Source organism: Tursiops truncatus, chromosome 8 (assembly GCF_011762595.2).
Source record: "Tursiops truncatus isolate mTurTru1 chromosome 8, mTurTru1.mat.Y, whole genome shotgun sequence".
NCBI lineage: Eukaryota > Metazoa > Chordata > Mammalia > Artiodactyla > Delphinidae > Tursiops > Tursiops truncatus.
This window is the reverse complement of record NC_047041.1, coordinates 85780747-85803301: the sequence shown is the minus strand read 5'-3', so window position 1 is coordinate 85803301 and position 22555 is coordinate 85780747. Positions and strand designations below refer to the sequence as shown.

Here is a 22555-nt window from a genome sequence, read left to right as displayed (position 1 = left end):
AACACAACATTGTAAATCAACTATACTCCAACAAAAATTAAAAAAAAAAAACTTAATGCACCTGAACAACTGAGAATTGCATGTGGCCCACAGCAGGTGCTCAATAAATGCTTGTAATAATAATTATCATTGGGGATACACAGTATAGTGGTTAAGAGTTCAGACCCTGGATTTATACTGCCTGGGTTGATGTTACAACTCTGTCACTTACTGTGTGACCTTAGGCAAATTATTTAACCTTTCTATGTCTCATTTCCTTATCTACAAACAGGGAGTCATAATGTTATCAGCCTAAAATATCACACGTGTAAAGCATATAGAAATGTGCCACATACATAGTAAGTACTCAGTCACTGTCAGTCAAGTGGCTTCTTATGCTCTGCACAGTCTGCATACCTCACTGCTGAGCCCTTAGCCTAAAAGACTCCACGGAATCGTGTTGCCAACTGTTAAATGGCACCCATCTTCCCAGGTCCATCTCCTTCAACAACTCCCGCTGCTGAGCCCAGAGGCAAATAATCTCTCCCAGCAGTGGCTCCCACAGCGCTCTCCACTGTCAACCCATATTGTATTTATTTGGGTATGACTCCTTCTGGCTCCCTTGCTTGAGGATCACCTCAACATTGCCAGGGTCCTGCATCTGCCCCATCTCTTTATCCCCTGCAGCGTCTTGCAGGGTGTCTGGCACAGAAACTGTAGAAAGAGAATGAGAGTCTGAAAGAAGGTGGGAGCTGGGGTGAATGAACCATGTGCAGCCTAAATGTGCCCTCTGGGTGTACATCCGAAACCAAAGAAGAGGGCCAAGACATCCCCATGTTGAGAATATATCCTGACCGTCTGTCTTCTTCTTTAACCCTCTGTTTGATTAGCTGCTTGATCCACTCATTCCACAGATATTTAGTTTGCCTATAAATGAAGCACTCTACTAGGCACTGGGGATAAAAGAAAACCCAGTCTGTTCTTTTTTTTTTTTTTTTTTTTTTGTGGTACGTGGGCCTCTCACTGTTGTGGCCTCTCCCATTGCGGAGCACAGGCTCCAGACGCGCAGGCTCAGAGGCCATGGCTCACGGGCCCAGCCGCTCCGCGGCATGTGGGATCTTCCCGGACCGGGGCACGAACCCATGTCCCCTGCGTCGGCATGCGGACTCTCAACCACTGCGCCACCAGGGAAGCCCCCAACCCAGTCTGTTCTTAAAGAGCTTACACTCTAGTGGGGAGACAGGCAGGTCAATGTGCACTGAAGATAAAGCATGAGAAGTGCAATTTATTCCACATGCATTTATCCCGCGCTAAGGCTGAGCCAGACTGTACAGCTGGCACTGGGAGTACAGCCGTGAACCATGCAGCAATACCGTCTCATGGCCATCACGGTGCAGCAGAGAAGGCAGAAAATAAACAAAAAGTGGTGGTAAGTGCAGAGGAGAAGCGTGAATCAGGGGAAGGAGACAGCGTGGGAGACTGGAGAGGAGAGGACTTATCTTTACAGGGTGTTCAGGGCAGGCCTCTGATTTGTTTGGGGGCGACCCAAGATGCTGTGCCAACACACAGGCTCGGCAGACCAGGAACAACTCCCCAGGGAAGCAGGTCGTACAGGAGCCTTTAAGGGGACCTTGCTGATGGAGCTTGGAAGCATAGGGTGCAAGCATCCTCCCGCCCCTCTGCTCACCCAGCCCCTCCGACGTGAGGCACAGCTCCCTGAGGCTTCCACTCATGGATCTGCTGAGGGGTGAAGAAGACATGTGGAATCTGATCTGGGTTGACATGAATAAAGCTACAGAAATACACAAGCACCAAGGGGCTCCGTGATTAAAAAATATAGACACACTGGCTGAGCAAGTCAGCTCTTTAGGGGGACAGGCAAGACTTCATCAGCAGTGGGAGAAAAACAGTCCAGTACACAGCGGGTTTTCTGAGCACAACTATGCTGAAAACAGCAGCAGAAGATCCCACTTGAAAGAATTTTCCACCGTGGTCACCCAGACCACTCTGCCATAACTCAGTTCCTGGAAGGAGTACCTGTCCTCCCTGACGGAGGACCGGGGGAGAGCTGTGCTGTCAGCCCATCAGGGCTTCACCGCCAGCCGAGGATGTCTGAGCCCAAGGCAGGAGGAAGAGGCCAAGCACAGTAAAAAGGAGAAAGGAAGGAAGTGAAAGGGCAAAATCTCAGCACTGTGATCCTCTAGAAGGAAACACTGGTCCTTGCTTATCCTTCCTCCTGCAAAATGAATGCAAACAGTGGAAAACACATCCACAGAAATAAAGTTCTTTAAAAATATGACTCTCCAATTATTTGCTGAAGTCAAGACATCACCCAACAAAACTGCTCCTTTATCTTTTATTTCTTTTTACCATTTTATTATGGAAAATTCCAGTTACATACAAAAATAGAGACTGGCATAGGGAACCCCTGTGTTTCAATCACCTGGTTTTAATAATTACCATTACAATCCAAAAATGGGCAGAAGACTTAAACAGATATTTCTCCAAAGAAGACATACAGATGGCCAAGAGGCACAAGAAAAGATGCTGAACATCGCTAACTGTTAGAGAAATGCAGATCAAAACTACAAGGAGGTACCACCTCACACCAGTCAGAATGGCCATCATTAAAAAGTCTACAAACAACAAATGCTGGAGAGGGTGTGGAGAAAAGGGAACGCTCCTTCACCGTTGGTGGGAATGTAAGTTGGTACAGTCACTGTGCAAGACAGTGTGGCGGTTCCTCAGAAAACTAAGAATAGAATTACCATGTGATCCAGCATCCCCACTCCTGGGCATGTATCCAGACAAAACTATAATTCAAAAAGATACATGCACCCTTATGTTCATAGCAGCACTATTCACAATAGCCAAGACATAGAAACAACATAAATGTCCATCGACAGATGAATGGATAAAGAAGATGTGGTACATGTATACAATGGAATACTACTCAGCCATAAAAAAGAATGAAATAATGTCATTTGCAGCAACACAGATGCAACTAGAGATTATCATACTAAGTGAAGTGAGTCAGAAAGAGAAAGACAAATACCATATGATATCACTTATATGTGGAATCTAAAAATATGACACAAATGAACCTATGAAACAGAAACAAAACTATGGACATAGAGACCAGACCTGTGGTTGCCAAGGGGGAGGGCGTTGGGGGAGGGATGGAGTGGAAGGTCGGGGTTAGCAGATGTAAGCTTTTATATATGGAATGGATAAACAACAAGGTCCAACTGTATAGCACAGGGAATTATATTCAATATCCTATGATAAACCATAATGGAAAAGAATATTTAAAAAAAAAGAATGTACATATATATGTATAATGAATCACTTTGCTATTCAGCAGTAACTAACACAACAATGTAAATCAACTATACTTCAATTAAAAAAAGGAAAAAATTTATTTTCCAGTATCTAAGCAATAAACCCATAATTAAAATGAAAAAGAATTACCAATACGCTGACACATCTGTTTCAGTCCTACCTCACCCACTATCCACCCCCCACCCCAACCCCACCCCAGAGGAAAGGCTTGAAGCACATCCTAGATACCAGGTAATTTCATTTTCATATACTCCAGTATATGTTTCTCAAAGATAAGGATTTTTAAAAAATAATAAACAGAATGCCATCCTTAAACTTAAAAACTTAATAATAATGCCTTAATATTAGATATACAACCACAATTCAAGATTTCCCAACTATCTCAATTTTTTTAACAGTTGGTTTGTTTGAATCAGGGTTGAAACAAGGTCCACATATTACGTTTGGTTGGCTTGTCCCTTAGTCTCTTTGAATCTGTAGGCTCCCCCTTCTAATTTCTTTTCTTAGAATTTATTTGTGGCTGAAACTGAGTGGTGGAGAATATTCCACATTCCGGATCTGGCCGTTTATCTACCCACGGGGTCACTAACATGTTCCTCTGTCCCTGAATTTCCTATAAACTAGTGCTTAGTGTTAAGAACTGCATGTTCGTGTTCCCCCCAAATTCATATGTGGAAACACTAACCTCTAATGGATGGAATTAGGAGGTGGGGTCTTTGGGAGGTGCTTAGGGTTAGATGAGGTCATGAGGGTGATGTTCTCATGATGGGATAAGCGCCCTTATAAGATGATGATGAGGATTTCTCTCTCTGTGTGCACACACCAAGGAAGGCCATGTGAGGTTATGACCAGAGAGAGGGTCCACACCACCAACCTGACCACGCTGGTACTCTGATCCTGGACTTCCAGATCTGTGAGAAGTAAGCTTCTGTTGCGTATGCCACCCAGTGTATGGTATTTTATTATAGCAGCCTGAATTGACTAAGACAGACCAAGAGGCTCAATCAGATTCAGGTTGGATGTTTGGGGGCAGAAATACCATAGAGTGGTGATGTGTGTTCCTTTTGGGTTGTATCAGAAGGCAAATGTCTGGTTGTCTCTTTCCTTGTGATGCGCCAACTGACTTGTGGGAGGATCCAATTCCAGGTCAGATGCAGCAATCACACCACACCCTGGCTCTCCTACTGAATGCAGCTAAAGAAAACCTGGACAGAATACATGTAACAGCTGTTTTTAGATTCTGAAAAGTAAATTGGAGCAGACCAACTGTGGAAGAAGACCAAAATTTGAACTAGCACTGAAATGGTGCTAAGTTTACCTTCTTTTTCCCCTCTCTGACTCCCAGGAAACTGGCAAATATCAGAGAGATCACGGAGAGGGAGGAACTTGGGAAATCAACTTCATAAAGTTGTTTTTGAACTCCGAGGCTGATTCCCAAGATGCACATGCATGGATCTGGTCCTAATCAGCAGACTAAAGATGGTAAGAACTAAACGCATAGACCACTGCCCAGGTCCCAGACCGGCCACTGGGAGGTGCAGACACAGAACAGGTCCAAGCAGCACTGCAAAAACAGTCTAAAAACAACTGTGACTACAGTCCACTGAGGGCTTTATTGCCCTTCCAGAGGGCTGTTAGGAACTTGTGGCCTGACCCAGCAGAGTCATTTGTCCACTAGAACAAAAATACAAGCCTTCTCTGTGGGATTTAAACAAAACCCAAAGTGTCATGCATAGTAATCAAAATAATCAAAATAAAATCCAAAATTACTTGTCATATGAAAAAACAGGAAAATCTCAACTCTCATGGGAAAGGATAATCAACAGACACCAACAGCAAGATAAGGCAGATGTTGGAATTTTGTGACAGAGACTTTAAAGCAGCGATTATACAAATACTAACAAGCAATCACAAACACTCTCAAAACAAATGGAAAATAGAAAGTCTCAGCAAAGGAACACAAGATGTAAAGAAGAACCAAAAGGAAATTTCAGAACTGAAAAATAGAGTAACCAAAGTAAAAAAGAGTCACATTGTATGGGCTCGAAAGTAGATTGGAGATGACAGAGGAAAAAGTAAACCTGACAAAAGAGTAATAGAAATAATCCAATCTGGATAATAAAAAGAAAAAAGATTGATTAAAAAATGGACAGAGTTTCAGGGACCTAAAATTGTTATCAGAATCCCACAAGAAAAAGAGAAAGAGGATTGATTGTAAATCAACTATATTTCAATTTAAAAAAGAGAGAGAGACTAGTTGAAAATGTACTAAGTACGGCAAAAGACAAAACCCTACAGATTCAAAGAGAACCCTAAACAGGATAAACAAAGAAATCCACGTACCCAGACACATTGTCATCCGAGACACATTGTCATCTAAGTGGTAAAAACTAAAAACAAAACAAAACAAATCTTCAAAGCAGCCAGATAAAAGTGGTGTATTCTCTAAGGGAAAACAGTTTAAAATAACTGCAAATTTCTCACTGGAAACAAGAGAAGCCAGGGGAAGTGGCACAACATTTTTAAAGTGCTTTAAAGAAAAGAACTGCCACCCCAGAATTCTACATGCAGTGAACATATCCTTTAGGAAAGCAGGTGAAATAAAGACACTCTCAGATGAGGAAAATTAAGAGAATTTGTTGCCAGCAGACCTGCTTTAAAAGAATTGCTAAAGGAAGTTCTTCAGACAGAAGGAAAATGATACCAGAAAAAAACCTGGAACATCAGGAACGAAGGAAGAGCAACCAAAATGGTAAATATCTGGGTAAATATAATAGACGAATCTTCTCCTCTGGAGTTCTTTTAAACATACTTGAAAAGTTAAAGTAAACATTAAAACATTGTCTTTTGGGATTTTTTGTTTTAAGATTTTTTTTCTTTTTTTTTTTGCGGTACGCGGGCCTCTCACTGTTGTGGCCTCTCCCGTTGCGGAGCACAGGCTCCGGATGCGCAGGCTCAGCGGCCATGGCTCACGGGCCCAGCCGCTCCCCGGCATGTGGGATCTTCCCGGACCGGGGCACGAACCCGTGTCGCCTGCATCGGCAGGCGGACTCTCAACCACTGCGCCACCAGGGAAGCCCATCTTTTGGGATTTTTAAAGCAGGAAGATGTACTATTTAAGACAACTATAATACAGAGAGATCCATAGAGTGATAAGGTTTCTACAATCCACTTGAAGTGATGCAATACTGATTCAAAGTCATCTGTGAGAAGATTGCCCGTTTCGGGACTTTTCTGCCTGATCCATACATTATAAAGCTCCCTTTCAATTTCTCATCTAATGGTTTTAGCAGCCATTTGATGATCCATTTCTTCATTGGGTTTATAAAATAGACATACTCTAATTCTCTCATTCTTCTATCAGCTGGTATTCTTCAATTAAAAAAAAACTTTTCTAAGTCAGCTATTTAATTACTCAGAAGTGTAATTCATATATGAAAGGGAGGATAAATGCTTGATTCTTTCCTTTTATTTACCAGTTTTCAGAACAGTGAGTTAGAACCACTCTTTTCAAATGGCAGATATGCCAGAGGAAAATGCTGGCTTAATCCTCATTGGCTTAATTTAGAGTGAATATAATTTACGCATTTAGACAATTAAAGACCAATATCCAAACATCTAATCATACAGGGCTCTTAATTATGGCAAACAGTACACAGGATGACACAATCATTTAGAACGTACATACTGTAATGCCTCACACTTGCTTTTATTGCCACTGAATTACTCTCTAGTACATATATATGTATGATGATACATATAAAATTCCCCCCTTCCGTGATAAGATCCCTATGGACAGTACTTAGTACCACACTAAGCACTTTTCAGATATTATCTCATCTAACCCGCACAACAAACCTGGAAAGCAGGCTGTCAGTACCTCCATTCTAGAGAAAACCACTGTGCAAGGAGATTATGTTAGAAGCCCAACTGGTGCTTCCCTAGGGCAGAACACAAATCTGAGGCCAGACCCCAGCTCCAGAGTCATTTTGCTCCGTCAGGCCCCTACCCTGTTAGTGATATGCACCCTCCTCGCTAAGCTGGGGTTCAGCCCCTCTACTTACTAACCATTCAGCAATCTAGCAGCTCTGCCATATCTCTGCCATTTGAGACCCAGAAGGTGAGATAAGGCAACAGGAGAATGCATACAGTAGAGTTATAAACTCTCTGTGTCCCTCTTGGGACAGTACAGCAATGATTGTTCCCTGGAAAGACATAAAAGAACATAGGAGATAGTCACTCTCCTCCTCAAGGACTTAAAATAGAACCAACAGGGTAAGGGAAAATCAGTTTATCAAAACAATCCCTGTTTTCGAATTAGGCTTCGAAAAAATTTAATAACATGAGAAAATGGTCACAATAAAGAGGACATCTCAATTAAACATATTAGAGAAGATAGATGATAGGTAGACAGACAGGGTAGGGGGGATGACTATAACAAAATAACCCACATATTAACAGCATTGCCTTCTAGGCATTTTTGCTTTCCTCTTTATACTTTTCTATATTTCGCAAGTTCTTTACAATAATCAGAAGAGAAAAGGGTTATTAAAATATATAAGTGCAGAAGGTAAATGTGTAAGTTTGTCAAGAGCCAACTACAGTTAGAAAGGCTCCAGCAGTCTAAACATTGAAGGGGAAAAGAAAAAGAATAAACTAAGCAGTGACCAGAGGAACCAGAAGCAGGTACAAAGCGAATTGCTGGGGGAGCTGGAACAGCGTGAAAGGCGGGAAAGGGACACCTGAAGGTCACTGAAACAGCTGAGTGTGGATTTGGACACAGAGATGCTGCCAAGCAAGGCACCAGTATATCCAGGCCAAGGAGTAGTGAGGTGAGCTTCAACACCAAGACTGCTAAGAGGCAGGAGGGGTAGAGAGAACAAGAGGAGGTGTGTGTGTGTCTGTCTGTCTCTCTGTGTGTTGATACCATGGAATATTATACACCAGGTAAAAGGAATCAGGTGGTCACAAATCAAGGAACACTTTAGCTTTCTATCCTACTTGGATTTTTTTCCAGGAGCATATTCTTTTTTTTTTTTTTAACATCTTTATTGGAGTATAATTGCTTTACAATGTTGTGTTAGTTTCTGCTGTATAACAAGGTGAATCAGCTATACATATACATAGATGCCCATATCCCCTCCTTCTTGCGTCTCCCTCCCAACCTCCCTATCCCACCCTTCTAGGTGGTCACAAAGCACAGAGCTGATCTCCCTGTGCTATGCGGCTGCTTCCCACTAGCTATCAATTTTACATTTGGTAGTGTATATATGTCCATGCCACTCTCTCACTTCATCCCAGCTTCCCCGCACCCCATGTCCTCAAGTCCATTCTCTTCATCTGCGCCTTTATTCCTGTCCTGCCCCTAAGTTCTTCAGAACCTTTTTTTTTTAGATTCCATATATAAGTGTTAGCATATGGTATTTGTTTTTTTTCCTTCTGACTTACTTCACTCTGTATGACAGACTCTAGGTCCATCCACCTCACTACAAATAACTCAATTTCGTTTCTGTTCATGGCTGAGTAATATTCCATTGTGTATATGTGCCACTTCTTTATCCATTCACCTGTTGATGGACACTTAGGTTGCTTCCATGTCCTGGCTATTGTAAATAGTGCTGCAATGAACATTATGGTAAATGACTTTTTGAATTATGGTTTTCTCAGGGTATATGCCCAGTAGTGGAACTGCTGGGTTGTTTGGTAGTTCTATTTTTAGTTTTTTAAGGAACCTCCATACTGTTCTCCATAGTGGCTGTATCAATTTACGTTCCCACCAACAGTACGAGAGGGTTCCCTTTTCTCCACACCCTCTTCAGCATTTATTGTTTGTAGATTTTCTGATGATGGCCATTCTGACTGGAGCGAGGTGATACCTCATTGTGGTTTTGATTTGCATTTCTCTAATGATTAGTGATGTTGAGCATCCTTTCATGTGTTTGTTGGCAATTTGTATACCTTCTTTGGAGAAATGTCTATTTAGGTCTTCTGTCCATTTTTGGATTGGGTTGTTTGTTTTTTTCATATTGAGCTGCATGAGCTGCTTGTATATTTTGGATATTAATCCTTTGTCAGTTGCTTCGTTTGTAAATATATTCTCCCATTCTGATGGTTCTCTTTTCGTCTTGTTTATGGTTTCCTTTGCTGTGCAAAAGCTTTTAAGTTTTTTTTAAGTTAGGTCTCATTTGTTTATTTTTGTTTTTATTTTCATTTCTCTAGGAGGTGGGTCAAGAAGGATCTTGCTGTGATTTATGTCATAGAGTGTTCTACCTATGCTTTCCTCGAAGAGTTTTATAGTGTCTGGCCTTACATTTAGGTCTTTAATCCATTTTGAGTTTATTTTTTGTGTATGGTGTTAGGGAGTGTTCTAATTTCATTCTTTTACATATAGCTGTCCAGTTTTCCCAGCAACACTTATTGAAGAAGCTGTCTTTTCTCCAATGGATATTCTTGCCTCCTTTATCAAAGATAAGGTGACCATATGTGCATGGGTTTATCTCTGGGCTTTCTATCCTGTTCCATTGATTTGTATTTCTGTTTTTGTGCCAGGACCATACTGTCTTGATTACTATAGGTTTATAGTATAGTCTGAAGTCAGGGAGCCTGATTCCTCCAGCTCCGTTTTTCTTCTCAAGATTGCTTTTGGCTATTCAGGGTCTTTTCTGTTTCCATACAAATTGTGACATTTTTTGTTCTAGTTCTGTGAAAAATGCTATTGGTAGTTTGATAGGGATTGCACTGAATCTGTAGAGTGCTTTGGGTAGTAGAGTCATTTTCACAATGTTGATTTTTCCAATTCAAGAACATGGTATATCTCTCCATCAGTTTGTATCATCTTTAATTTCTTTCACCAGTGTCCTGTAGTTGTCTGCATACAGGTCTTTTGTCTCCTTAGGTAGGTTTATTTCTAGGTATTTTATTATTTTTGTTGCAATGGTAAATGGGAGTCTTTCCTTAATTTCTCTTTCAGATTTTTCATCATTACTGTATAAGAATGCAAGAGATTTCTGTGCATTAATTTTGTATCCTGCTACTTTACCAAATTCATTGATTAGCTCTAGTAGTTTTCTGGTAGCATCTTTAGGAATCTCTATGTATAGTATCATGTCAACTGCAAACAGTTACAGTTTTACTTCTTCTTTTCCGATTTGGATTCCTTTTATTTCTTTTTCTTCTCTGATTGCTGGGGCTAAAACTTCCAAAACTAATTGAATAATAGCCATGAGACTGGGCAACCTTGTCTTGTTCCTGATCTTAGTGGAAACGGTTTCAGTTTTTCACCATTGAGAACAATGTTGGCTGTGGGTTTGTCATATATGGCCTGTATTATGTTGAGGTAAGGTCCCTCTATGCCGACTTTCTGGAGGGTTTTTATCATAAATTGGTGTTGAATTTTGTCAAAAGCTTTTCCTGCATCTATTGAGATTACCATATGGTTTTCATCATTCAATTTGTTAATATGGTGTATCACATTGATTGATTTGCATATATTAAAGAATTCTTGCATTCCTGGGATAAACCCCACTTGATCAAGATGTACGATCCTTTCCATGTGCTCTTGGATTCTGTTCGCTAGTATTTTGTTGAGGATTTTTGCATCTATGTTCATCAGTGATATTGGCCTGTAGTTTTTTTGTGACATCTTTGTCTGGTTTTGGTATCAGGGTGACGGTGGCCTCGTAGAATGAGTTTGGGAGTGTTCATCCCTCTGCTATATTTTGGAAGAGTTTGAGAAGAACAGGTGTTAGCTCTTCTCTAAATGTTTGATAGAATTCGCCTGTGAAGCCATCTGGTCCTGGGCTTTTGTTTGTTGGAAGATTTTTAATCACAGTCTCAATTTCAGTGCTTGTGATTGGTCTGTTTATATTTTCTATTTCTTCCTGGTTCAGTTTTGGAAGGTTGTGCTTTTCTAAGAATTTGTCCATTTCTTCCAGGTTGCCCATTTTATTGGCATATAGTTGCCTGTAGTAATCTCTCATGATCCTTTGTATTTCTGCAGTGTCAGTTGTTACTTCTCCTGTTTCTTTTCTAATTCTATTGATTTGAGTCTTCTCCCTCTTTTGCTTGATGAGTCTGACTAATGTTTTATCAATTTTGTTTATCTTCTCAAAGAATCAGCTTTTCATTTTATTGATCTTTGCTACTGTTTCCTTCATTTCTTTTTCATTTATTTCTGATCTGTTCTTTATGATTACTTTCCTTCTGCTAACTTTGGGGGTTTTTTTTTGTTCTTCTTTCTCTAATTGCTTTAGGTGTAAGATTAGGTTGTTTATTTGAGATGTTTCTTGTTTCTTGAGGTACGATTGTATTGCTATAAACTTCCCTCTTAGAACTGCTTTTGCTAGATCCCATAGGTTTCGGATCATCGTGTTTTCACTGTCATTTGTTTCTAGGTATTTTTTGATTTCCTCTTTGATTTCTTCAGTGATCTCCTGGTTATTTAGTAGTGTATTGTTTAGCCTCCCTGTGTTTGTATTTTTTACAGTTTTTCTCCTGTAATTGATATCTAGTCTTATAGTGTTGTGGTCAGAAAAGATACTTGATATGATTTCAATTTTCTTAAATTTGCCAAGGCTTGATTTGTGACCCAACATATGATCTATCCTGGAGAATGTTCCACGAGCACTTGAGAAGAAAGTGTATTCTATTGTTTTTGGATGGAATGTCCTTTAAATATCAATTAAGTCCATCTTGTTTAATGCATCATTTAAAGCTTGTGTTTCCTTATTAATTTTCATTTTGGATGATCTGTCCATTGGTGAAAGTGGGGTGTTAAAGTCCCCTACTATGAATGTGTTACTGTCTATTTCCCCTTTTATGTGTTAGTATTTGCCTTATGTATTGATGTGCTCCTGTGTTGGGTGCATAAATATTTACAATTGTTATATCTTCTTCTTGGATTGCTCCCTTGATCATTATGTAGTGTCCTTCTTTGTCTCTTGTAATCGTCTTTATTTTAAAGTCTATTTTGTCTGATATGAGAATTGCTACTCCAGCTTTCTTCTGTTTTCCATCTGCATGGAGTATCTTTTTCCATCCCCTCACTTTCAGTCTGTATGTGTCCCTTGGTCTGAAGTTGGTCTCTTGTAGATAGCATATATACGGGTCTTGTTTTTGTATCCATTCAGCCAGTCTATGTCTTTTGGTTGGAGCACTTAATCCATTTACATATAAGGCAATTATTGATATTTATGTTCCTATTACCATTTTCTTAATTGCTTTGGGTTTGTTATTGTAGGTCTTTTCCTTCTCTTGTGTTTTCTGCCTAGAGAAGTTCCTTTAGCATTTGTTGTAAAGCTGGTTTGGTGGTGCTGAATTCTCTTAGATTTGCTTGCCTGTAAAGGTTTTAATTTCTCCATAGAATCTGAATAAGATCCTTGCTGGGTAATCTTCATTGTAGGTTTTTCCCTTTCATCACTTTCAATATGTCCTGCCACTCCCTTCTGGCTTACAGAGTTTTTACTGAAAGATCAGCTGTTAACCTTATGGGGATTCCCTTGTATGTTATTTGTTGCTTTTCCCTTGCTGCTTTTAATATTTTTTCTTTGTACTTAATTTTTGATAATTTGAGTAATATGTGTCTTGGTGTGTTTCTCCTTGGATTTATCCTGTATGGGACTCTGTGCTTCCAGGACTAGATTGACTATTTCCTTTCCTATATTCTGGAAGTTTTCAACTATAATCCCTTCAAATATTTTCTCAGTCCTTTCTTCTTCTGGGACCCCTATAATTCGAATGTTGGTGCGTTTAATGTTGTCCCAGAGGTCTCTGAGGCTGTCCTCAATTCTTTTCATTCCTTTCTCTTTATTCTCCTCTGCAGTAGTTATTTCCACTATATTATCTTCCAGGTCACTTCTCCATTCTTCTGCCTCAGTTATTCTGCTATTGATTCCTTCTGGAGAACTTTTAATTTCATTTATTGTGTTGCTCATCATTGTTTGTTTGCTCTTTAGTTCTTCTAGGTCCTTGTTAAATGTTTTTTGCATTTTCTCCATTCTATTTCCAAGATTTTGGATCATCTTTACTATCATTACTCTGAATCCTTTTTCAGGTAGACTGCCTATTTCCTCTTCATTTGTTTGGTCTGGTGTTTGTTTATGTTTTTACTTTGCTCCTTCATCTGCTGCATATTTCTCTGTCTTCTCATTTTGCTTAACCTACTGTGTTTGGGGTCTCCTTTTCACAGGTTGTAGGTTTGTAGTTCCTGTCGTTTTTGTTGTCTGCCCCCAGTTGGTTCAGTGGGTTGTGTAGGCTTCCGGGTGGAGGGGACTGGTGATTGTGTTCTGGTGGATGAGGCTGGATCCTGTTTTTCTGGTGGGCAGGACCGCGTCCAGTGGTATGTTTTTGGGGTGTCTGTGAACTTATGATCTTAGGCAGCCTCTCTGCTAATGGGTGGGGTTGTGTTCCTGTCTTGCTAGTTGTTTGGCATAGGGTGTCCAGCACTGGAGCTTGCTGGTCGTTGAGTGGAGCTGGGTCTTAGCGTTGAGATGGAGATCTCTGGGAGAGCTCTTGCCAGTTGATATTACGTGAGGCTAGGAAGTCTCTGGTGGTCCAGTGTCCTGAACTCGGCTCTCCCACCTCAGAGGGTCCGGCGTGACACCCGGCTGGAGAACCAAGGCCCTGTCAGCCACACGGCTTACATGTAAATGGGTTAAATTCTCCAATCGAAAGGCACAGAGTGGCCGGCCTTCTGCACTCCACTCAGTCCTCCAGCCAGTTGTTGTCCTCTGTGCCTGGTGGATATGAAGAGCCTGTTTTGGATCCAGGTCCAGCGGCATTCCTTAGCGTCTAGAAGAAGCAGCCGACGCCCCCATCCTCCCCTATCCCCGCTGCAACTCATGATCCTGGAGCTCCCAAGGCTCCGCCCCTCATGCTACTCACAGTGCTCGAGCGTATTCTTTTTTAAACATTGATGTATAGTTGATTTCCAATGTTGTGTTAGTTTCATATGTACAGCAAAGTGATTCACAGTTATACACACACATATATTTTCTTTTTCATATTCTTTTCCATTGTGGTTTATTACAAGGTATTGAATATAGTTCCCTGTGCTATCCACTAGGACCTTGTTGTTTATCTTTTTTATATATAGTAGTTTGTATCTGTTTATCCTATACTCCTAATTTACTCCTCCCTCCACCCTTTTTTCCCTTTGGTAACCATAAATTGGTTTTCTATGTCTGTGAGTCCATTTCCGTTTTGCAAATAAGTTCACTTGTGTCATATTTTAGATTCCACAAATAAGTGATATCATATGGTATTTGTCTTTCTCTGTCTGACTTACTTCACTTAGAGTGATAATCTCCAGGTCCATCCATGTTGCTGCAAATGGCATTACTGCATTCTTCTTAATGGCTGAGTAACAGTCCATTGTTTATATGTATCACATCTTCTTTATTCATTCATCTGTCAATGGACATTTAGGTTGCTTCCACGTCCTGGCTATTGTAAATAGTGCTGCTATGAACGCTGGGGGGCATGTGTCTTTTCGAATTAGAGGTTTCTCCGGATATATGCCCAGGAGTGGGATTGTTGGATCATACGGCAACTTCCAAGAGCATATTCTTATAGTATGTATATAATTAATATATAAACATCTTTCTTTAAAGAATTCAAAATGAGAAGGAAAGCAAGCACCTAAACGTGGGGTGCTGAGTGGCAGGGTCAATCAGATGAGCGTCTGAATGAGCCTAGAACTGGCTCTGCAGCTGATAAGCTATGTGACTCTGGATGAGTCCGTTGACCGCTCATACTTCAGGTCCTTATGTGTCGATGGGGATAACACGCTTACATTTCCAGAGCCATCATCAGAACTGAAAACAAAGTATGCCCCAGGCCCAGTGTACTTAGCAAAGGCCCTGATAAATGGTAGCTGAGCATCTACACAATCACACAAGAAGTAAGCAGTAACAAATAGATTCCAGTAAGCAGTAACAAATAGTAACAAATAGAGAAAAGGCCCAAGCCTGGGGGTGTAAGAGGCACACAGATGAGAGCGGCCAGGATGGAAGGTCCACTGGTGGGAATGAACAGGGGAGCGTGGTACGCAGGCCCCGGTACTTACTGCAGTTCTCTTCGTCGCTGCCGTCGGGACAATCCTCAAACCCGTTACACCGGAAGCGGCCAATGATGCAGTGGATGCCGCTGGCACAGGGGAAGAAGGTCGGGCCACATTTCGATTTAGCCTTGGCTGCAGGAGGACAAACGAGACAAACAACGAGACGTCAGGAGGATAAGTTTTCTGACCACCACATACCCATCCCGCTGACTCAGAGTGTGCAACTGGGGCCTTTTACATCTACCTTGAAGTGCCCAAAGTTTCTTACCACCAGCACCCACCTCCAATACCCAGCCAGACTAGAAGCCCACATGTGTCATCCTCCAGGAAGGGAGTGGCTCATCCACTGCCACCAAGGTCCCAAATAGGCCAAACCCAGCCTCCACACCAGCAGGGCTCAAGAGGCCTGAGGCCGCCATCCTTAGAAAGCCTTGCTTGCAAAGTTGGCCCTCGCCTGGCTGGCATCTGGGAAATTGGATGTCGGGAAGGTTTGCATCATTCCCTCCTGAGGACGGCTCACTGTGCGTAAACTATCCATGCAAACAGTGCATTTATGCTGAACACCTGCCTTTCTTCTGAGAGTCTGGGATTTGGGTACATGTTGGGCAGAGGGTGCCTGCATGACCAGCTCTCAGTAAAAACCCTGGGCACTGAGCCTCTAATGAGCTTCCCTGGGAGAAAGCATTTCACACGTTATGTCACATTTGCTGCTGGGGGAATGAAGGGCCTCCTGTGTGACTGCACTGGGCAAGGACTCTGGAAGCCTGGACTTGTTTTCCTCTGACTTCACTCCGTCACCTCGTCCCTCTGTTCATTTTGCTTTGTATCCTTTCACTGTAATCAATCATAGCTGTGGGTATGACTGTATGCTGAGTTCTACGATTCCTTCTAGTAAATCACTGAAACTGAAGGTGGTCTTGGGAACCCCTGACAAAGACGGGTGTGCTTCTTTTCCTCATTTCACAGAAACGCTCTGAAGAGGTAAAGTGACTTGCCCAGGGTTACACGGCTAGAAAACATGGTGCTGGGGTGAGGCCCCCAGTACTCAGAGTCCAGAAGCCACGCTCAACTGTACTGCCTCTCTGCCAGAGGCTGTCACTTCTCACAACAGAAGCCAGAACCCTGCTCAGAGAAACCCTTCTTCCACTCCTGCTATACAAAGACTTTTAACAGAACTGCTGTAACTCAAGCTTGATTGATGTCCTGCTAACCAAACAGCCCTGTGGGGTAATGTACTTTCCTGTTAATGGTGCTGGCGGCTCTGGCTTGTGATTCTAAGGTGTGATGGGATCTATTGCTGTATCCCAGGTAGCAGGCCCCACCTAGCATCCCTTTTGTCTCCTGTCTTAGAGGCAGGACCCATGGTCCTCAAGAAGGAAGGGGTTATTTCTTTGGAACGAACAGGCAGTAGATTACCTTCATATTCTCGTCATCAGTATAACATGCCAACTTTGGGAACAGCTGATACACTATCAACAGGGATTTTAAGCCTGGGACGTGGCTAGATTTAAAAAACCCACATGGCTTTGTTTTAACCTGAAAGTACTCTAACGGTGCTGGTGTGCTCTTCACAATGCACAAACTTGGGAGAGAGTGTCCTGTGTTCAAATTGTGGCTCTAATCTTTATGACCTTGGGCAAGTTTCTAAATACAACTGAGCCTCAGTTTCCTCATTGGTAAACTGGAGGTAATATCTATCTCATATGGCCCAGGGAAGGATTCAGTGTGATAATCTATATAAAATGCTTGGCACAGAGCATGGCATACAGTAGATGCTCAATTAATGGTAAAACTTATGCTACTTATCATCATCATCATCAGATCACTAGGCTTATAGAACTTTAAAATTGATCCTTGGGCTGCTAAATTTCTTTTTCTGATTACCCAAGTTTGAAAAGCTCATTATGGAAGATCTCCATGAACTGATAGGAAGTGATCTCCAGGACATACTGTTAAGCAAAAAAAGCAAAGTGCAAAAGAGTATCTACCGTACTTTACCCCTCCATATAGCAAAAGAAGGGGATCTAAGAAAACATACATGTACTTGTTCATCTATGCAAAAGAAATATAGGAAGGATAAACCAGAAACCAAAGAGACTGGTTACCTACAGGGGGTGGGTAAGAAAAGGTTGGAAAGAATAGGGAAATGCGAATGGAACAAGGTAGCAGGGATGAGAAGGGTGCGCACTTCTCTGAGTCTATTTGTATAGCTCTGACTCTTAGAACCATGATAATATTTCACATACCCAAAATGTAAACAATTAAAATCAAACCCATGTGCGTGTGCATGTGTGTGTTGGGGGCAGGGCTCAGAATGAAATATAAACAGCAACAAATGAACATAACTTACAGATGAATAACAGCACCACACTGAAGGAGGTGGGGAAGAAAAGAAGTAGCCCACGTAACTCTGGTAAACATTATTTTGCCTGGATTCTATAAGGCTAAAGAAAAAAAGAACTGTTCACAAGTACTCTAGTTATATTTGTTTCTCACAGGGGTATGAATCAGCAATTCTGAAACTGCCTTTTGTGTAGTACTAGGGTTGAACAAATAGGTAAGTATATTACAGATAATAAGAACAAGGTTTCTCACTATCAGAGGAAGAAATCACAAATAAAGAGAGTGAGAAGATGAAAATGAACCCCGAGGCTTTGGACTGGAATTGAAGGCATCAATATGAACTCAAGATTTGTAAACACAGATAGATGGATAGATGGATGGATGGATGGATAGATCGACAGATAGAAATACAGATCTGCGTGTGTGCATGGGTTAGTGTACGTACATACATTTCCTAGCTCATCTGCTAAGAAAGACTAGAAGCAGTACACCCCAATAGCAATAAGCACAGCCAGCGCCTAGATCCTGGTTTCTAAATTCTATGATCCAATAAAGAGAACCAGGGCTCCCTGGAGAAGTGGCTCATTCCTGGGGGAAAATACAAGATGAACCTGGAGTGTCTTGTGTTGCCAGAAAGTGAAGAAGTGCTTAAAATACGATGGAGGCATGTCCAAAGGACACAGGAGTCAACCTGCAGGGGCTCCCAACGGCCAGAGCTAGAACAATTTGAGCAACAAAACGAACAACAGTAGTATTGGATTGTAACCCAGAGATCTGTTGGACCCATAATTGTTGAATAAATACATAAATGAGGGAGAAGAAGTCCAATTAATAAACACAGAAGAGATGTAGGAAATAGAAAGTCCCCAGTAAGCAGATGCCATGGCAATAACTGTCACAGGTAAGAGCCAGGGATGGATGCTCAAAGCAGAGGACCGGGCATCCTTGCTCCCGTCACCCTTTCAGGGCTCAGGGCAGAAAAGCTACCTATAGGCTTTGACATCTAACCTGAGAGCGTTTCCCTGTAAACTCAACGCGTCACTCCTCCATTCAAAACGTCTCTGCCCTCCCAACACTTTAGAAAAGCCCACAGCCGCCATCACAGCATCGTGCCACTCCGGCGGAGCCCCTCTAATTTCATGCCTACCTACTCTCCGTGCTCTGGCTAACACTGGCCTCCCAGCTCCTCCTCAAGCCCATCAGGCACAGTCCTGCCTCGGGACCTTTGCAGCCTGTGGTTCCCTCTGCTTGGACTGTCTTTCTCCCAGAGGTCGGCATGGTTCACTCCGCTACTGTATTGAGGTCTCCTTAAGCAGTGCACTCTCTACAGTAGACACCTCGCTCCCTACCCTCAGGCACTCTAGCCCTTACTGTTTCTTTCTTTTCCTTCCTAGGATAGATGTCATTGGCTTTGTGCAGAGCTTTGATGCACACACACTCACTTGAATACTTTCATTCACCATTCTTGAAGGAGCTGCAACTGTGCAGTGCCTACCACGGTACCTAATCAATACTGCCGAATATACAAATGAGCGCATAAAAGGCAAGAGTGGGGCTGGGTAATCACAGCTAGCACTCACTGAATGCTTAGCATGGGCTGAGCATTGCGCTCTATTTTACAGATATCATCTCATTTCCTCCTCCCAAAAACCCATTTTACAGAAAAGATAACAGGTCCAGAAGTGAAGGCCCTGACACAGCTGAAAAACAGTCAAGGCTCACACTTTACTTCTTGACTCACCTACTCTACTGCCTCCTTCGACACTTCTAAGGCCCAGCCCAGCTCCAAGGACTGGACTTGATGAGACAAAGAAAGAGGAAAGAGAATAAGGGTAATTATAAATGCATTAGCTACCATTCAATTGACCAGTTCTTTGGCCTCGGCCCTGCACGCTCTTCAGGAATCACTAACGAGGCTCCCTGCCTTGCCAGGGACGCTCAGCTGCCGTCTCTGTCGGGCAGCCTGTCCTGTTATGATTTACATCTGCACCAGCACACACCTGCTCAGGCAACGGTGAGGCAGATCACGGACGGCCTGCTGAGCGCCTGGCAGAGGCTCAGAGAGAAGCCCACCGCTGGCAAGCAGCTCCCTGTCTGCACAAGCCCCCGTGGGCCCCGGGGGGCTTCCCGGACAAAGTCTGGATTGCCCCCAGCCCGCCGCGATTTCCACGAAGGGGAGATTCCGGCATGAAACTCAGCAGCCCCTGGCAGAAGCAGAAGACCAACTCTGAGTCTAAAACTGCCCTGACAAAGGCAGGCAGGGCGACTCCATCCCACTGAGCACTTGAATCCACCGCTCTTCAAGGACCTGCTCCGTGAACTTTTCAAAGCAGCAGCTCTCACCAGCAGCGAGACAGGGCTCAGGGCTCTCCTGGGGGTTGGTTTATTTCCTGATCTGAGCCCTCCCCTTCCTTTTAGAGCCCGAATGCCACAGTTCTGGATTTCACGGATCAGTAAAATAAAACATTTTTTAAAACTAGATGGGAGTGGAGGAAGGACTAACACAATTGTCGACTTTTTTTTTTAACCAGCAAGGACATAAATCTGCAATAACCTCTACTCACTATCGCCCTAAACAAAAACGCAGGAAGGCCAAAGCCCTCAGAGCAGCATTTGGGGATCATGTCAGAATGAGAGGGGAACCAAGAGATGTTCCCGTGTCACCAGGTTGTGACGCCCTCATAACAAAGACCCCATCTTCCTATGCATAGCATCTGGGGCCCAGCAGGTAGGCCACACAGCTTCACTCAATAACTGAGTCTCATGACTCCCAGATGAAAACACTGAGGCCCGAGGAGGTAATTTGGGACTTGCCCAAAGTCACTTAGTTAATTTAGGGTCAGACTGGTCTGTAATCCAGTCCTCATGCCCCTGCGTCTACCCTCTTTCAACTACACCTATGCTTTAGGTGGGGTGCTATAGGGTCACATCCTGCCAAATCCCTCATCAGGGACCAGATTCAAGAGAGACCCCCAGGAAAGGGCTCAGACCCCCTGTCTGCATGGTCAGAACTTCCCAAGCCTTGGACAGAAATGCTCTTCACCAGGCAGCATGCCTGTACCTCCCAATCTGCTCAGGCAGGGCACAGGGTTGCCCACTGGGCCTGGAGGATGACAGATACCTCAGCGCAGGTCTGCCATCGACAGCTGCTGGTCCAGACTCTCCCATAGTGATGACACAAAAGAGCTGGACAGAGTCTGAACGCCAGAGCCTCCCTGCTCAGGCAGAACAGCCAGGAGCTCAGCTCATCAGACCTGCAGCATCTCTCAGGCTGCAGCAACAGCTCCAGCCACAGCCGCAGGGATTCAGGGTCTCTCTTGCAGACCTCTGGGATGGCCCAAAGGAGCCACGGTCACAACTTCCACCTCCTGCTCACCTCTGATTCCTGCTCCAGGATCCTGCCCATGTGTGCCCGAGACAGCCCACAGCACCAGAAGCAGGAGCCTCCGGCTACCCTGCCAAATTAGCATCCTTGCTCTGTAAACTCAAGACATAGCTCACCGTGAAAAATTCAAACGATGAGAAACGGACACAGGCAATGCAAAAATTACCCACGTTGCCGCCACCCAGGGAAATCCACTGGGGCCATTTTGGTCAACATGCTCCAGAAGCACGGTCCCTCAAACTACAGCATGCGAACGGACAGCCCTAGGACCACGTTAAAATGCAGTAGGTCTAGAATGGAGCCTGGGATTCTGCATTCCTAACACACTCCCAGGCAATGACGATGCTGCTGGTTCCAAGCACTTCACTTCCAAGTGGCAGAGGACCATGATCTTGTTTGTTGCTCTACCTCCAATACCCTGAAAAGTGCCTGGTACATAGGTTACTCAATAATTACTAACTGATTAATAAATAGAAATCTAGGCATACAGTTTTGCTTAAATGCACCTGAATAAAATACTATGCTATTCTGAAACCGGCTTTTGTCACTTAACCATATACTGTGACATCTTTTCATGTCGATAACTACAGGTCCATACCATCACTTTTTTTTTTTTTTTTTTTTTTTTTGGTACGCGGGCCTCTCACTGTGTGGCCTCTCCCGTTGCAGAGCACAGGCTCCGGACGCGCAGGCTCAGCGGCCATGGCTCACGCGCCCAGCTGCTCTGCGGCATGAGGGATCCTCCCGGACCGGGGCACGAACCCGTGTCCCCTGCATCGGCAGGCGGACTGTCAACCACTGCGCCATCAGGGAAGCCCCATACCATCACTTTTAATAGCTAAGGGTAATTTTACTGCATCTTATGTACCTATAAGTCCCATTACTGATGGACATTGGGGATGTTTTCAATAAACGATGCACGTGCAGATGCATACATTATTTTCCCCACTTGAACAAAATCTCTTTAAGATAAAACAGCTAGGTCAAAGGATATGCATATTTGCTATTTTGGCATCTTTTTGATCATCAAGTGCCTCCTTCCTGAGGAAGTGGTACTGTCTTCTGGCCACAGATGACTACGGGAAAAGCCTCCAGCCCAGGACAGTCCGAGGAGGGCTGATTCTCCCCTGCTGGCGATGACGTTCCTAGAAGCAGGCTGAGAACACCCCCCGTTCCTCTGCGTGTGTGTTCCGTTGGTCCTTCACTGCTGCTGGTGCTCTATTATGCTCCATCTGTCTCTGTCTCTCTTATTTTTACATGTGTATTTCATTACTTCACAGAGTAGGCGACATTCCTATCCAGTCAAGGAAACCATGACTCTTTCTTTCTCTTTCTAAGTTGGCACTGGGCGCAGAGCATCAGCCTTGGCTGGAGCTGGTTTCCCTGGGGTACAATAATCACGGGCTAATGCAAAGTGTCCCTCCTTCCGGGAGCTGCTCCTTGAGCTG

At 43.2% G+C, this 22555-nt stretch overlaps 1 protein-coding gene across 2 annotated transcripts in view; it reads right to left on the bottom strand.

Moving 5' to 3' along the window:
- Positions 1-22555, bottom strand: part of LDLRAD3 (low density lipoprotein receptor class A domain containing 3) — a 256308-nt gene that overhangs the window by 122361 nt on the left and 111392 nt on the right. For both annotated transcript variants that reach the window (XM_033860472.2, XM_073808777.1), the window contains exon 3: positions 15386-15511. In XM_033860472.2, coding sequence (XP_033716363.1) covers positions 15386-15511 — 126 coding nt within the window. The remainder of the gene's footprint in view (positions 1-15385; positions 15512-22555) is intronic.